The 18,560-nt window shown below is 35.5% G+C and overlaps 1 protein-coding gene across 2 annotated transcripts in view; it reads left to right on the top strand.

Annotated features, from left to right (window-relative positions):
- The window catches only part of LOC142349336 (WD repeat-containing protein 48-like), a 281,832-nt gene that overhangs the window by 92,170 nt on the left and 171,102 nt on the right, over positions 1-18,560 (top strand). For both annotated transcript variants that reach the window (XM_075400812.1, XM_075400813.1), the window contains exon 7: positions 8,570-8,803. In XM_075400812.1, coding sequence (XP_075256927.1) covers positions 8,570-8,803 — 234 coding nt within the window. The remainder of the gene's footprint in view (positions 1-8,569; positions 8,804-18,560) is intronic.

Below are 18,560 nucleotides of genomic sequence, written 5' to 3' on the forward strand. Positions count from 1 at the left end.
TGAATTGTTTTGGGGCGATGACTTTTATTTATGATCTGTTCACATATTTTCATGATTTTTGAAGTCAAATTGGGTTAGTAATTTTGGTCACGCCGAAACAGTTTGTGGAGCGAAAAAGCGAGTGCTTTCGCGGAGTGAAATTTTTTCGCTCCAATTTTAAATTGGAGTGAGATAACGGTGTTTTAACAAAAATTCGCTTTCTCGCTACTGGTTTTTAATTAACATGCGGCAATTTCGCTTTGATTTTGACTGTTTTTTCGATTTTTTTCGATCGAATTTTCGAAATGTTTTTTTCCAATCCATTCATAGTTCATTCTAGGCCTAGTTTTTCGTTTGAACCAAGTTTCCATTTTTCGCTAGTGGTTTGGTCACATGCGGCCCTTTGACATTGATTTTCTGTTTTTTTAATTTGATCTGATTTTTTTCGAATGGTTTTCCCAATTCACTCATAGTCCGTTATAGGTCTAGTTTGTTGTTTAGTCAATGAAAATTCTTTCATTTTTACGTCAGGACTTGTCCTGCTATGTTTTAGTTCGTCAAGATTTTTGTTACGACCATATGACGTCACAATCACTTCAAATCTGCTTTTTGTTCATTCGTTCATTCAATTTCAACTGAATTGCGTGCGTGACGTTATTTTTCAATCTTAGTGGAGCGAGTTTTTGGTTCATTTGCGTGAATAAGTTTTGGTCGCACGTGATTTACCTCACTCTCAAAAATGACTTTCTCACTTTGAATTTTACTTACTTTACTTAAAGAGTTAAGGTCAAGTGAGTATGTGTCACTCTAATTGAAGTTTATTTGATAGCAGCTAAGTTATGCAGATTCTTAATCAAAATCTAACATCTTAGCTTTGTTACTTTTCGTCTCATTCTATTCACGCAGAGAATGCTCTAAATACAGCTAAACGACGTCAAAAAGACAATAACATAATTGAAAGACTTGAAAAGAATTTAGCTTATTCACTTGAACTAGATAAAACAGTATATCTGAATTATTTTGCAGGTTTAACTGTTACAGAAGTTTTTCAAAATATTAAGAGCTTTCGTGTTTTTCCCTATCTGCCAGTTAAGATGAAATTTGCTGGAAATAATATTTCTGGATCGTTGAAAATTGCCAATGCTTTCAATCAACATTTTGCATCTGTTTTCAAAGAAGACACGAACCCTCTTTCAGTGCCACTCCCTTAAGCAGACCCCACAATTTGTCTCGAAGAATTCCATTTCACTAACAGTGAAGAAAAATCAATGATCCTTAGTTGTCATTCGGGTTTTGATTCATACGATAAATTGCAGGCAATATTATTGAAAACTTTCAGGTGCCATTTTTCCAGTTGTTGCTGAGATATTTAACAAAATTATAAATGAGCAAGAGTTTCCAAAGAGCTGGAAAGAAGCAATAATTAAACCCCTGCATAAAAGGGAGTCGAGAATTGACATAAAAAATTACAGACCAGTTTCAATGTTGTGCGCGCTTTCCCTTACTTTTCGAGAAGTTATTGTACAGAAAATTTAGGGATCGTTTATTGAGAAATTTAGACAATCGCCAGCATGGTTTTAGGCCCAAGCATTCTACAATTACTCAAATGCTAGAGTATTGTGGACAGATTTTTTGTTGTCTAAATGCTAAAGTGTCTGCATTAACCATTTATCTGGATATTGCAAATGCGTTTGATACACTAAATCACAATGCAATTTTATTGAAGCTTATGCATTTTGGATTTGATAACCAATTTGTCAAGTTTTTTGCAGATTACTTATCAAATAGAACGCAGTGCGTTAAAGATGAGTATTCGTCAGAGAACTGTTACAAGTTGTGGTCCACTGGTTCAGTGTTTGCGGTTTTTATGTTCGCTGTGTACATTAACGACCTTCCATCTCTAATGGAGAGTAGCACATATCTTTTTGCTGATGACACAAAAATTATTGTAAGTCAAATGAACTTTTTTTTGCTACAAAATGATTTTCGTAAAAAAAAGCTATCAAATTGTCAAAAGAAAACAGGTTGGAATTAAACATTGCAAAGTTTGAAGCTGTGTTTTCATGTAAAAAAAGTTGGATCAGTGTAGTGTCCACTTGTATGCAGATGATATAGAAATTACATGCAAATCTTCGGTGAATGATCTGGGTATAATTATTACTAGTAATTTGAAATGGGACAGTCATATCAATCAGCGGTTATCGAAGGCACAACAAAAGCTGTTTTTTCTTGAGAAACGCTCCCTTTTCTACAAATACGAGAGTAAACGTAAGTTTATACAAAAATTACATTTTATCAATTCTTTACGCGTCAAATGTATGGTTCTCGAATGGGGCAGATTGCAGAAAACTAGAAAAGTTGCAAAGACGAGTGCTCAGTGAGCTTTGAATAAGAATTTTGTTAACCGATAGTGTCTATAATCAGAGCCTCATTTACAACAATTTGTTGCCAATCAGTTTTGTTTTAGTTCGAAAAGATCTTCTTATGCTGAACAAAATTTACAACTGTGATACTGCCCTTAAATTTGATGATTATTGGAAAGTTTTCAAGGGACCACGCAGTAACCGTTCTGCAGCAAAACAATTTTTGTGGACAAATTTTAATTGAACAAAATCAGTCAAATTGGAAGAGCATTTTTTGAATTAGTTTCGGTTAATGGCAATTTATTCATTATTTGTTGCTAAGTTTATTGAACTTTTGCAGAGAATAATTTTTTATTTTGTCCTTCAATTTACCTTACCACCCTTACTTGAATTTTTTGTTGGGTTTTTCTGTCAATTTGTTGTAGTCATTTAATGAATGAAAACTAAACGTGTCGAATGGTGTTTTGCCAATAGGTGTTTTGAAGCTGCAACTTTTTCAAGGAGTTTTTTATCAGATTTCTCATCTTTTTTGGTCAGATACTTGTTGATCGTTCATTTTCATAATTTTTTCGTGTTGTTGTTACAGTGATTTGTGTTATTGATTAGGATAATCATTGTCAGTTTTTCTAAAGTTCTGTTGACATATTTTCATGTTTTTTGAAGTCAAGTTGGAGTAATGGTTTTGGTCACGCCGAAACAGGAAGTGGAGCGAAATAGCGAGTGCTTTCGCGGCATAAAATTTTTTCGCTCTAATTTTAAAGGAGTGAGATAACGGTGTTTGAACAAATTCGCTTTCTCGCTAGTGGTTTTTAATTCACATGCGGCAATTTTACTGCGATAGCTGGGGCTATTATTGGCCTGCTCTTGGTTTTTGTTTATTTTGTCGAGATTTTTGTTACGACCATATGACGTCACAATCACTTCAAATCTGCTTTTTGTTCATTCGTTCATTCAATTTCAACTGAATTGCATGCGTGACGTCATTTTTCAATCTTAGTGGAGCGAGTTTTTGGTTCATTTGCGTGAATAAGTTTTGGTCGCACGTGATTTACCTCACTCTCAAAAATGACTTTCTCACTTTGAATTTTACTTACTTTACTTAAAGAGTTAAGCTCAAGTGAGTATGTGTCACTTTAATTGAAGTTTATTTGATCGCAGCTAAGTTATGCAGATTCTTAATCAAAATCTAACATCTTAGGTTACTTTTCGTCTCATTCTATTCACGCAGAGAATGCTCTAAATACAGCTAAACGACGTCAAAAAACAATAACATAATTGAAAGACTTGAAAAGAATTTAGCTTATTCACTTGGTAAAATAGTATATCTGAATTAGTTTGCAGTTTTAACTTTGACAGTTTTTCAACATATTAAGAGCTTTCGTCGTTTGCCCGATCTGCCAGCTAAGATGATATTTGCTGGAAAGTATTTCCGGATCGTTGAAAATTGCCAATGCTTTCAATCAACTTTTCGCATCGGTTTTCAAAGAAGACACGAACCCTCTTTCAGTGCTACGCGCTTCAGCAGACCCCACAATTTATCTTGAAGATATCTATTTCACTGACAGTGAAGTAAAATCAATGATCTTTAGTTGTCATTCGGGTTCGGATTCATACGATAAATTGCAGGCAATATCATTGAACACTTTCAAGTGCCATTTTTCCAGTTGTCGCTGAGATATTTAACAAAATTATAAATGAGCAAGAGTTTCCAAAGAGCTGGAAAACAGCAAATATTATACCTCTGCGTAAAAGGGAGTCGAGAATTGACATAAAAAATTACAGACCAGTCTCAATGTTGTGCGCGCTTTCCCTTACTTTTCGAGAAGTTATTGTACAGAAAATTTAGGGATAGTTTATTGAGAAATTTAGACAATCGCCAGCATGGTTTTATGCCAAAGCATTCTACAATTACTCAAATGCTGGAGTATTGTGGAAAAAAGACTCGAGTACTTGAGTTTTGTGTTCGTTTTTTAAATGCTAAAGAGTTTAAATGCATTAACCCTTTATCTCGATATTGCAAATGCGTTCGATACAATAAATCACAATGCAATTTTATTGAAGCTTATGCATTTTGGATTTGATAACCAATTTGTCAAGTTTTCTGCAGATTACTTATCAAATAGAACGCAGTGCGTATTTGTTAAAGATGAGTATTCGTCAGAGAACTGTTACGAGTTGTGGTCCACTGGTTCAGTGTTTGCGGTTTTTATGTTCGCTGTGTACATTGACGACCTTCCATCTCTAATGGAGAACAGCACATATCTTTTTGCTGATGACACAAAAATTATTGTAAGTCAAATGAACTTATTTTCGCTACAAAATGATTTTCGTAAAAAAGCTATCAAATTGTCAAAAGAAAACAGGTTAGAATTAAACATTGCAAGGTTTGAAGCTGTGTTTTCATGTAAAAAAGTTGGATCAGTGTAGTGTCCACTTATATGCAGATGATATAGAAATTACATGCAAATCTTCGGCGAATGATCTGGGTATAATTATTACTAGTAATTTGAAATGGGACAGTCATATCAATCAGCGGTTATCGAAGGCACAACAAAAGCTGTTTTTTTCTTGAGAAACGTTCCCTTTTCTACAAATACGAGAGTAAACGTAAGTTTATACAAAAATTACATTTTATCAATTCTTTACGCGTCAAATGTATGGTTCTCGAATGGGGCAGATTGCAGAAAACTAGAAAAGTTGCAAAGACGAGTGCTCAGTGAGCTTTGAATAAGAATTTTGTTAACCGATAGTGACTACAATCAGAGCCTCATTTACAACAATTTGTTGCCAATCAGTTTTGTTTTAGTTCGAAAAGATCTTCTTATGCTGAACAAAATTTACAACTGTGATACTGCCCTTAAATTTGATGATTATTGGAAAGTTTTCAAGGGACCACGCAGTAACCGTTCTGCAGCAAAACAATTTTTGTGGACAAATTTTAATTGAACGAAATCAGTCAAATTGGAAGAGCATTTTTTGAATTGGTTTCGGTTAATGGCAATTTATTCATTATTTGTTGCTAAGTTTATTGAACTTTTGCACAGAATAATTTTTTATTTTGTCCTTCAATTTACCTTACCACCCTTACTTGAATTTTTTGTTGGGTTTTTCTGTCAATTTGTTGTAGTCATTTAATGAATGAAAACTAAACGTGTCGAATGGTGTTTTGCCAATAGGTGTTTTGAAGCTGCAACTTTTTCAAGGAGTTTTTTATCAGATTTCTCATCTTTTTTGGTCAGATACTTGTTGATCGTTCATTTTCATAACATTTTCGTGTTGTTGTTACAGTGATTTGTGTTATTGATTAAGATAATCATTGTCAGTTTTTTTAAAGTTCTGTTGACATATTTTCATGTTTTTTGAAGTCAAGTTGGAGTAATGGTTTTGGTCACGCCGAAACAGGAAGTGGAGCGAAATAGCGAGTGCTTTCGCGGCATAAAATTTTTTCGCTCTAATTTTAAAGGTGTGAGATAATGGTGTTTGAACAAATTCGCTTTCTCGCTAGTGGTTTTTAATTCACATGCGGCAATTTTACTGCGATAGCTGGGGCTATTATTGGCCTGCTCTTGTTTTTTTGTTTATTTTGTCGTCGCGATTTTTGTTACGACCATATGACGCCACAATCACTTCAAATCTGCTTTTTGTTCATTCGTTCATTCAATTCCAACTGAATTGCGTGCGTGACGTCATTTTTCAATCTTAGTGGAGCGAGTTTTTGGTTCATTTGCGTGAATAAGTTTTGGTCACACGTGATTTACCTCACTCTCAAAAATGACTTTCTCGCTTTGAATTTAACTTACTTTACTTAAAGAGTTAAGGTCAAGTGAGTATGTGTCACTCTAATTGGAGTTTATTTGATTGCAGCTATGTTATGCAGATTCTTAATCAAAATCTAACATCTTAGCTTTGTTACTTTTCGTCTCATTCTATTCACGCAGAGAATGCTCTAAATACAGCTGAACGACGTCAAAAAGACAATAACATAATTGAAAGACTTGAATAGAATTTAGCTTATTCACTTGATAAAATAGTATATCTGAATTATTTTGCAGTTTTAACTTCGACAGTTTTTCAACATTTTAAGAGCTTTCGTCGTTTGCCCGATCTGCGAGCTAAGATGATATTTGCTGGAAAGTATTTCCGGATCGTTGAAAATTGCCAGTTGCTTTCAATCAACTTTTCGCATTTGTTTTCAAAGAAGACACGAACCCTCTTTCAGTGCTACGCGCTTCAGCAGACCCCACAATTTATCTTGAAGATATCTATTTCACTGATAGTGAAATAAAATCAATGATCTTTAGTTGTCATTGGGGTTCGAATTCATACGATAAATTGCAGCCAATAATATTGAAAACTTTTTCAGCTGTGTTTTTTCCAGTCGTTGCTGAGATATTTAACAAAATTATAAATGAGCAAGAGTTTCCAAAGAGCTGGAAAAAAGCAATAATTAAACCCCTGCATAAAAGGGAGTCGAGAATTGACATAAAAAATTACAGACCAGTCTCAATGTTGTGCGCGCTTTCCCTTACTTTTCGAGAAGTTATTGTACAGAAAATTTAGAGATCGTTTATTGAGAAATATAGACAATCGCCAGCATTGTTTCAGGCCCAAGCATTCTACAATCACTCAAAAACTCGAGTATTGTGGAAAAAAGACTCGAGTACTTGAGTTTTGTGTTCGTTGTTTAAATGCTAAAGAGTTTAAATGCATTAACCATTTATCTCGATATTGCAAATGCGTTCGATACAATAAATCACAATGCAATTTTATTGAAGCTTATGCATTTTGGATTTGATAACCAATTTGTCAAGTTTTCTGCAGATTACTTATCAAATAGAACGCAGTGCGTATTTGTTAAAGATGAGTATTCGTCAGAGAACTGTTACGAGTTGTGGTCCACTGGTTCAGTTTTTATGTTCGCTTTCTAAATTAACGACCTTCCATCTCTAATGGAGAACAGCACATATCTTTTTGCTGATGACACAAAAATTATTGGAAGTCAAATGAACTTATTTCGCTACAAAATTATGTAAACAAAGCTATCAATATGTCAATAGAAAACAATTTGGAATTCAACATTGCACAGTTTGAAGCTATGTTTTGATGTAAAAAAGTTAGATCAGTTAAGTGTCGACTTGTATGCAGATGATACACAAATTACATGCAAACCTTCGGTGATTGATCTGGGTATAATTATTACTAATAATTTGAATTGGGACAGTCATATCAATCAGCGGTTATCGAAGACACAACAAAAGCTCTTTTCTCTTGAAGAGAAACTTTCCCTTTTCTAAAAATACGGGAGTTAATGCAAGTTTATACAAAAGTTACATTTTATCAATTCTTCACGCGTCAAATGTATGGTTCTCGAATTGGCCAAATTGCAGAAAACTAGAAAAGATGCAAAGACGAGCGCTCAGTGGGCTTTTGATAAGAAATTTATACCGATCGTGACTACAATCAGAGCCTCATTTACAACAATTTGTTGCCAATCAGTTTTCTTTTGGTTTGAAAAGATCTTATGCTGAACAAAATTTACAACTGTGATACTGCCCTTAAGTTTGGTGATTATTGGAAAGTTTTCAAGGGACCACGCAGTAACCGTTCTGCAGCAAAACAATTTTTGATGACAAATTTTAATTGGACGAAATCATTCAAATTGGAAGAGTATTTTGTTTTGAGAGTTGTGAAATATGCAAATGTTCTCACCCAGCGAAATGGCATCTCATTTTTTGACTGGACATGTCCAAAAGTGTTATTTCGGAAACAGTTGAACTCTCTTTTGAAATTAAAGGCTGTGAACTTTAAATACTATCAGTATCCTGTGAATTGGTCCTGTTTTTGTAATTAATAAAGTGATTCCCGTATCGCGGGTATCAAGTCAATTTAATAATAATTATTACTAATAATTAAATAGAATTTTATTTTTTGGTCTGTTTCTTTTACTATCTTTTTGAGACTGCAGATCTACAAAGCTACTGCGGCTTTTTTCTGGCAATATGCCAGCCATGTTTAATTTTGTGGTTAATTGATAAAAAGGGACTTGTACTAAAATACTTGTATGTGTAATTTGTTTCATTAAAAAGCTGAGAACGGTAGAAGTTGAGTTGCGCAGTTTGTTATGCCCTGAGATCCCAAATTAAAATACTGTTGCGGTACATAGGGTACTAGTTGTTTGTATCAACTAAATGGTGGGCTATTTTATACCAACTGAGTGAGATTTTCAGACGGACACCGCCTTTACCACCCTATATTCTGGCGGGAGAGATGGCTGTGTGTTCGAAACTGACTTGACTCCCTCTCTGAACACGCTGAATGACAACTGCTCAGCTGACAGTAGCAGCATATTTGCATCACGACAAGTCGTCCAAGAAAAGAAGCCCGTTATCAGCATGCAATTCGGAGATCACAGCTTGAAGAGTCTCTGGATTGCTACTACGTCATCACATATCAATAAATGGGTTTGTTCTTAAATATCAATAAATGGGTTGCCTGGTGTGTGTAGGTTGCTTTATAGAAGCAGTCAAGAGAAAAGCGCAATATTACTACAAAGTAGACATAAATCTTTCATGTTAATGGAGGATATGTTTTCTGAAACATTTTTACATTATTTTGCCTTGTGCTTGGTGTTTAGGTTGCTTGGTAAAGCAAACGAGATAAAAACGCCAAATACTATAAAGAAGACTCATTTGTTGAAATTGGAGGATTTGTTTATTCGATCACTTCAGTTTATTTTGCTTTGCGCTTGGTGTGTGTAGGTTGTTTTGTAAAGCAATCAAGAAAAAAGCGCCATATTACTGTAAAGAAGACAAATCATCCATGTTAATGGAGGGGTTGTTTTCTCGAACATTTTTGCTTGCTTGGCTTTGCGATTGGTGTTTAGTTTGCATTTTAAAGCAAACGAGAGACAAATGCCATATTACTGTAAAGGCGACTCATCGTTTGCTTCGATTTGCGCTTGGTGTGTGTAGTTTGCTTTGTAAAGCAATCAAGAAAAAAGCGCCATATTACTGTAAAGAAGACAAATCATCCATGTTAATGGAGGGGATGTTTTCTCGAACATTTTTGCTTGCTTGGCTTTGCGATTGGTGTTTAGTTTGCATTTTAAAGCAAACGAGAGACAAATGCCATATTACTGTAAAGGCGACTCATCGTTTGCTTCGATTTGCGCTTGTTGTGTGTAGGTTGTTTTGTAAAGCAATCAAGAAAAAAGCGCCATATGACTATAAGAAGACATGTCATCCATTTTAATGGAGGAGTTGTGTTCTCGTACATTTTTTGCTTGCTTCGCCTTGCGCTTGGTGTGTAGTTTGCTTTGTAAAGCAAACGAGAGAAAAATGCCATATTACTCTAAAGACGACTCATCGTTTGTTGAAATTTTGAAGATTTGTTTATCCGAACACTTAGTTTATTCTTTGATGCGCTTGGTGTGTGTAGGTTGCTTTGTAAAGCAGTCAAGAAGAAAGCGCCATATTACTATAAAGAAGACATATCATCCATGTTAATGGATGAAGTGTTTTCTCGAACATTTTTTGCTCGCTTCGCTTTGCGCTTAGTGTGTAGTTTGCTTTGTAAAGCAAACGAGAAAAAAATGCCATATTATTATAAAAACGACTCATCGTTTGCTTCGATTTGCGCTTGGTGTGTGTAGTTTGCTTTGTAAAGCAATCAAGAAAAAAGCGCCATTTTACTGTAAAGAAGACAAATCATCCATGTTAATGGAGGGGTTGTTTTCTCGAACATTTTTTGCTTGCTTAGCTTTGCGAATGGTGTTTAGTTTGCATTTTAAAGCAAACGAGAGACAAATGCCATATTACTGTAAAGACGACTCATCGTTTGCTTCGATTTGCGATTGGTGTGTGTAGTTTGCTTTGTAAAGCAATCATGAAAAAAAGCGCCATTTTACTGTAAAGAAGACAAATCATCCATGTTAATGGAGGGGTTGTTTTCTCGAACATTTTTTGCTTGCTTAGCTTTGCGAATGGTGTGTAGTTTGCATTTAATAGCAAACGAGAGGAAAATGCCATATTACTCTAAAGATGACTCATCGTTTGTTGAAATTTGAAGATTTGTTTATCCGAACACTTCAGTTTATTCTTTGATGCGCTTAGTGTGTGTAGGTTGCTTTGTAAAGCAGTCAAGAAAAAAGCGCCATATTACTATAAGAAGAGATATCATCCAGTTAATGGAGGAGTTGTTTTCTCGAACATTATTTGCTTGCTTAGCTTTGCGAATGGTGTGTAGTTTGCATTTAATAGCAAACGAGAGGAAAATGCCATATTACTCTAAAGATGACTCATCGTTTGTTGAAATTTGAAGATTTGTTTATCCGAACACTTCAGTTTTTTCTTTGTTGCGCTTAGTGTGTGTAGGTTGCTTTGTAAAGCAGTCAAGAAAAAAGCGCCATATGACTATAAGAAGACATGTCATCCATTTTAATGGAGGAGTTGTGTTCTCGTACATTTTTTGCTTGCTTCGCCTTGCGCTTGGTGTGTAGTTTGCTTTGTAAAGCAAACGAGAGAAAAATGCCATATTACTCTAAAGACGACTCATCGTTTGTTGAAATTTTGAAGATTTGTTTATCCGAACACTTAGTTTATTCTTTGATGCGCTTGGTGTGTGTAGGTTGCTTTGTAAAGCAGTCAAGAAGAAAGCGCCATATTACTATAAAGAAGACATATCATCCATGTTAATGGATGAAGTGTTTTCTCGAACATTTTTTGCTCGCTTCGCTTTGCGCTTAGTGTGTAGTTTGCTTTGTAAAGCAAACGAGAAAAAAATGCCATATTATTATAAAAACGACTCATCGTTTGCTTCGATTTGCGCTTGGTGTGTGTAGTTTGCTTTGTAAAGCAATCAAGAAAAAAGCGCCATTTTACTGTAAAGAAGACAAATCATCCATGTTAATGGAGGGGTTGTTTTCTCGAACATTTTTTAATTGCTTGGCTTTGCGGTTGGTGTTTAGTTTGCATTTTCAAGCAAACGAGAGACAAATGCCATATTACTGTAAAGACGACTCATCGTTTGCTTCGATTTGCGATTGGTGTGTGTAGTTTGCTTTGTAAAGCAATCATGAAAAAAGCGCCATTTTACTGTAAAGAAGACAAATCATCCATGTTAATGGAGGGGTTGTTTTCTCGAACATTTTTTGCTTGCTTCGCTTTGCGATTGGTGTGTAGTTTGCATTTAGAAGCAAACGAGAGAAAAGTGCCATATTACTCTAAAGATGACTCATCGTTTGTTGAAATTTGAAGATTTGTTTATCCGAACGCTTCAGTTTATTCTTTGATGCGCTTAGTGTGTGTAGGTTGCTTTGTAAAGCAGTCAAGAAAAAAGCGCCATATTACTATAAGAAGAGATATCATCCATGTTAATGGAGGAGTTGTTTTCTCGATCATTTTTTGCTTGCTTCGCTTTGCGATTGGTGTGTAGTTTGCATTTAGAAGCAAACGAGAGAAAAGTGCCATATTACTCTAAAGAGGACTCATCGTTTGTTGAAATTTGAAGATTTGTTTATCGAACACTTCAGTCTATTCTTTGATGCGCTTGGTGTGTGTAGGTTGCTTTGTAAAGCAGTCAAGAAAAAAGCGCCATATTACTATAAAGAAGACATATCATCCATGTTATTGGAGGAGTTGTTTTCTCGATCATTTTCTGCTTGCTTCGCATTGCGCTCTGTGTAGTTTGCATTTAAAAGCAAACGAGAGAAAAATGCCATATTACTCTAAAGACGACTCATCATTTGTTGAAATTTGAAGATTTGTTTATCCGAACACTTAGTTTATTCTTTGATGCGCTTGGTGTGTGTAGGTTGCTTTGTAAAGCAGTCAAGAAGAAAGCGCCATATTACTATAAAGAAGACATATCATCCATGTTAATGGATGAGTTGTTTTCTCGAACATTTTTTTGCTTGCTTTGCTTTGCGCTTGGTATTTTGTTATCTTTGTAAAGCGAATGAGAGAAAAATGCCATATTAATATAAAGACGATTCATCATTTGTTGAAATTGGAGGTTTTTTATCCGAACACTTCAGTTTATTTTGGTATGCGCTTGGTGTTTGTAGGTTGCTTTGTAAATCAATCAAGAAAAAAGCGCCATATTACTATAAAGAAAACAAATCATCCATGTTAATGGAGGAGTTGTTTTCTCGGACATATTTTTTTCTTGCTTTGCTTTGCGCTTGGTATTTTGTTATCTTTGTAAAGCAAACGAGAGAAAATGCCATATTACTATAAATACGACCCATCGTTTGTTGAAATGGAGGTTTTGTTCATCCGAACACTTCAGTTTATTTTGATATGCGACTTGTGTTTGTAGGTTGCTTTATAAATCAATCATGAAAAAAGCGCCATGTTACTATAAGAAAGACATATCATCCATGATAATGGAGGGGTTGTTTTCTCGAACTTCTTTGCTCGCTTCGCTTTGAGCTTGGTGTGTAGTTTGCTTTGTAAAGCAAACGAGAAAAAAATGCCATATTAATATAAAGACGACTCATCGTTTGTTGAAATTCGAGGTTTTATTTATCCGAACACTTCAGTTTATTTTGGTATGCGCTTGGTGTGTGTAGGTTGCTTTGTAAAGCAATCAAGAAAAAAGCGCCATATTACCATAAAGAAAACAAATCGTCCATGCTAATGGAGTTGTTTTCTCGAACTTTTTTTGCTTGCTTCGCTTTGCGCTTGGTATTTAATTATCTTTGTAAAGCAAACGAGAGAAAACGCTGTTACTATAAATACGACCTATTGTTTGTTGAAATTAGAGGTTTTGTTTATCCGAACACTTCAGTTTATTTTGATATGCGATTTGTGTGTGTAGGTTGCTTTGTAGAGCTATCAAGAAAAAAGCGCCGTGTTACTATAAGAAAGACATCATCCATGTTAATGGAGGGGTTATTTTCTCGAACATTTTTGCTTGCTTCGCTTTGCGAATGGTGTGTAGTTTGATTTGTAAAGCAATCAAGAAAAAAGCGCCATTTTACTGTAAAGAAGACAAATTATCCATGTTAATGGAGGGGTTGTTTTGTCGAACATTTTTTGCTTGCTTCGCTTTGCTATTGGTGTGTAGTTTGCATTTTAAAGCAAACGAGAGACAAATGCCATATTACTCTAAAGGCGACTCATCGTTTGTTGAATATTGAAGATTTGTTTATCCGAACACTTCAGTTTATTCTTTGATGCGCTTAGTGTGTGTAGGTTGCTTTGTAAAGCAGTCAAGAAAAAAGCGCCATATTACTGTAAAGAACACAAATCATCCATGTTAATGGAGGGGTTGTTTTGTCGAACATTTTTTGCTTGCTTCGCTTTGCTATTGGTGTGTAGTTTGCATCTTAAAGCAAACGAGAGACAAATGCCATATTACTCTAAAGGCGACTCATCGTTTGTTGAATATTGAAGATTTTTTTATCCGAACACTTTAGTTTTATCTTTGATGCGCTTGGTGTGTGTAGGTAGCTTTGTAAAGCAGTAAAAAAGCGCCATATTACTATAAAGAAGACATATCATCCATGTTAATTGAGGAGTTGTTTTCGCGAACATTTTTTGCTTGCTTCGCTCTGCGCTTGGTATTTTGTTATCTTTGTAAAGCAAACGAGAGAAAATGCCATATTACTATAAATACGACCCATCGTTTGTTGAAATGGAGGTTCTGTTCATCCGAACACTAAAGTTTATTTTGATATGCGCCTTGTGTGTGTAGGTTGCTTTGTAGAGCAATCATGAAAAAAGCGCCATGTTACTATAATAAAGACATATCATCCATGTTAATGGAGGGGTTGTTTTCTCGAACGTCTTTGCTTGCTTCGCTTTGCGCTTGGTGTGGCGTTTGCTTTTTAAAGCAAACGCGAGAAGAATGCCTTATTAATATAAAGACGACTCATCGTTTGTTGAATATTGAAGATTTTTTTATCCGAACTTTTCAGTTTTTTCTTTGATGCGCTTGGTGTGTGTAGGTATCTTTTCAAAGCAGTAAAAAAGCGCCATATAACTATAAAGGAGACATACCATCCATCTTAATTGAGGAGTTGTTTTCGCGAACATTTTTTGCTTGCTTCGCTCTGCGCTTGGTATTTTGTTATCTTTGTAAAGCAAACGAGAGAAAATGCCATATTACTATAAATACGACCCATCGTTTGTTGAAATGGAGGTTTTGTTCATCCGAACACTTCAGTTTATTTTGATGAGACTTGTGTGTAGGTTGCTTTGTGGAGCAATCATGAAAAAAGCGCCATGTTACTATAAGAAAGACATATCATCCATGTTAATGGAGGGGTTGTTTTCTCGAACGTCTTTGCTTGCTTCGCTTTGCGCTTGGTGTGGCGTTTGCTTTTTAAAGCAAACGCGAGAAGAATGCCTTATTAATATAAAGACGACTAATCGTTTGTTGAATATTGAAGATTTTTTATCCGAACACTTCAGTTTTTTCTTTGATGCGCTTGGTGTGTGTAGGTATCTTTGTAATGCAGTAAAAAAGCGCCATATTACTATAAAGAAGACATACCATCCATCTTAATTGAGGAGTTGTTTTCGCGAACATTTTTTGCTTGCTTCGCTCTGCGCTTGATATTTTGTTATCTTTGTAAAGCAAACGAGAGAAAATGCCATATTACTATAAATACGACCCATCGTTTGTTGAAATGGAGGTTTTGTACATCCGAACACTTCAGTTTATTTTGGTGAGACTTGTGTGTAGGTTGCTTTGTGGAGCAATCATGAAAAAAGCGCCATGTTACTATAAGAAAGACATATCATCCATGTTAATGGAGGGGTTGTTTTCTCGAACGTCTTTGCTTGCTTCGCTTTGCGCTTGGTGTGGCGTTTGCTTTTTAAAGCAAACGCGAGAAGAATGCCTTATTAATATAAAGACGACTAATCGTTTGTTGAATATTGAAGATTTTTTATCCGAACACTTCAGTTTTTTCTTTGATGCGCTTGGTGTGTGTAGGTATCTTTGTAAAGCAGTAAAAAAGCGCCATATTACTATAAAGAAGACATATCATCCATGTTAATTGAGGAGTTGTTTTCGCGTACATTTTTTGCTTGCTTCGCTCTGCGCTTGGTATTTTGTTATCTTTGTAAAGCAAACGAGAGAAAATGCCATATTACTATAAATACGACCCATCGTTTGTTGAAATGGAGGTTTTGTTCATCCGAACACTTCAGTTTATTTTGAGACTTGTGTGTAGGTTGCTTTGTGGAGCAATCATGAAAAAAGCGCCATGTTACTATAAGAAAGACATATCATCCATGTTAATAGAGGGGTTGTTTTCTCGAACGTCTTTGCTTGCTTCGCTTTGCGCTTGGTGTGGAGTTTGCTTTTTAAAGCAAACGCGAGAAGAATGCCTTATTAATATAAAGACGACTAATCGTTTGTTGAATATTGAAGATTTTTTATCCGAACACTTCAGTTTTTTCTTTGATGCGCTTGGTGTGTGTAGGTATCTTTGTAAAGCAGTAAAAAAGCGCCATATTACTATAAAGAAGACATACCATCCATCTTAATTGAGGAGTTGTTTTCGCGAACATTTTTTGCTTGCTTCGCTCTGCGCTTGGTATTTTGTTATCTTTGTAAAGCAAACGAGAGAAAATGCCATATTACTATAAATACGACCCATCGTTTGTTGAAATGGAGGTTTTGTTCATCCGAACACTTCAGTTTATTTTGATGAGACTTGTGTGTGTAGGTTGCTTTGTAGAGCTATCAAGAAAAATGCGCCATGTTACTATAAGAAAGACATCATCCATGTTAATGGAGGGGTTGTTTTCTCGAACGTCTTTGCTTGCTTCGCTTTGCGCTTGGTGTGGCGTTTGCTTTTTAAAGCAAACGCGAGAAGAATGCCTTATTAATATAAAGACGACTCATCGTTTGTTGAATATTGAAGATTTTTTATCCGAACACTTCAGTTTTTTCTTTGATGCGCTTAGTGTGTGTAGGTATCTTTGTAAAGCAGTAAAAAAGCGCCATATTACTATAAAGAAGACATACCATCCATCTTAATTGAGGAGTTGTTTTCGCGAACATTTTTTGCTTGCTTCGCTCTGCGCTTGGTATTTTGTTATCTTTGTAAAGCAAACGAGAGAAATTGCCATATTACTATAAATACGACCCATCGTTTGTTGAAATGGAGGTTTTGTTCATCCGAACACTTCAGTTTATTTTGATGAGACTTGTGTGTGTAGGTTGCTTTGTGGAGCAATCATGAAAAAAGCGCCATGTTACTATAAGAAAGACATATCATCCATGTTAATGGAGGGGTTGTTTTCTCGAACGTCTTTGCTTGCTTCGCTTTGCGCTTGGTGTGGGGTTTAATTTTTAAAGCAAAGAGAGAAGAATGCCATATTAATATAAAGACGACTCATCGTTTGTTGAAATTCGAGGTTTTATTTATCCGAACACTTCAGTTTATGTTGGTATGCGCTTGTTGTGTGTAGGTTGCTTTGTAAAGCAATCAAGAAAAAAGCGCCATATTACAATAAAGAAAACAAACCGTCCATGCTAATGGAGGAGTTGTTTTCTCGAACATTCTTTGCTTGCTTCGCTTTGCGCTTGGTATTTAGTTATCTTTGTAAAGCAAACGAGAGAAAACGCTATGTTACTATAAATACGACCTATTGTTTGTTGAAATTGGAGGTTTTGTTTATCAGAACACTTCAGTTTATTTTGATATGCGATTTGTGTGTGTAGGTTGCTTTGTAGAGCTATCAAGAAAAATGCGCCATGTTACTATAAGAAAGACATCATCCATGTTAATGGAGGGGTTGTTTTCTCGAACGTCTTTGCTTGCTTCGCTTTGCGCTTGGTGTGGCGTTTGCTTTTTAAAGCAAACGCGAGAAGAATGCCTTATTAATATAAAGACGACTCATAGTTTGTTGAATATTGAAGATTTTTTTATCCGAACACTTCAGTTTTTTCTCTGATTTGCTTGGTGTGTGTAGGTATCTTTGTAAAGCAGTAAAAAAGCGCCATATTACTACAAAGAAGACATACCATCCATCTTAATTGAGGAGTTGTTTTCGCGAACATTTTTTGCTTGCTTCGCTCTGCGCTTGGTATTTTGTTATCTTTGTAAAGCAAACGAGAGAAAATGCCATATTACTATAAATACGACCCATCGTTTGTTGAACAGGAGGTTTTGTTTATCCGAACACTTCAGTTTATTTTGATGAGACTTGTGTGTGTAGGTTGCTTTGTGGAGCAATCATGAAAAAAGCGCCATGTTACTATAAGAAAGACATATCATCCATGTTAATGGAGGGGTTGTTTTCTCGAACGTCTTTGCTTGCTTCGCTTTGCGCTTGGTGTGGGGTTTACTTTTTAAAACAAAAGAGAGAAGAATGCCATATTAATATAAAGACGACCCATCGTTTGTTGAACAAGAGGTTTTGTTCATCCGAACACTTCAGTTTATTTTGATGAGACTTGTGTGTGTAGGTTGCTTTGTAAAGCAATCAAGAAAAAAGCGCCATATTACAATAAAGAAAACAAGCCGTCCATGCTAATGGAGGAGTTGTTTTCTCGAACATTCTTTGCTTGCTTCGCTTTGCGCTTGGTATTTAGTTATCTTTGTAAAGCAAACGAGAGAAAACGCTATGTTACTATAAATACGACCTATTGTTTGTTGAAATTGGAGGTTTTGTTTATCAGAACACTTCAGTTTATTTTGATATGCGATTTGTGTGTGTAGGTTGCTTTGTAGAGCTATCAAGAAAAATGCGCCATGTTACTATAAGAAAGACATCATCCATGTTAATGGAGGGGTTGTTTTCTCGAACGTCTTTGCTTGCTTCGCTTTGCGCTTGGTGTGGCGTTTGCTTTTTAAAGCAAACGCGAGAAGAATGCCTTATTAATATAAAGACGACTCATCGTTTGTTGAATATTGAAGATTTTTTTATCCGAACACTTCAGTTTTTTCTCTGATGCGCTTGGTGTGTGTAGGTATCTTTGTAAAGCAGTAAAAAAGAGCCATATTACTACAAAGAAGACATACCATCCATCTTAATTGAGGAGTTGTTTTCGCGAACATTTTTTGCTTGCTTCGCTCTGCGCTTGGTATTTTGTTATCTTTGTAAAGCAAACGAGAGAAAATGCCATATTACTATAAATACGACCCATCGTTTGTTGAACAGGAGGTTTTGTTCATCCGAACACTTCAGTTTATTTTGATGAGACTTGTGTGTGTAGGTTGCTTTGTAAAGCAATCAAGAAAAAAGCGCCATATTA

This window comes from Convolutriloba macropyga, chromosome 11 (genome assembly GCF_964194025.1).
Source record: "Convolutriloba macropyga chromosome 11, txConMacr16.3, whole genome shotgun sequence".
In the NCBI taxonomy this organism is placed as follows: Eukaryota; Metazoa; Xenacoelomorpha; order Acoela; family Convolutidae; genus Convolutriloba; species Convolutriloba macropyga.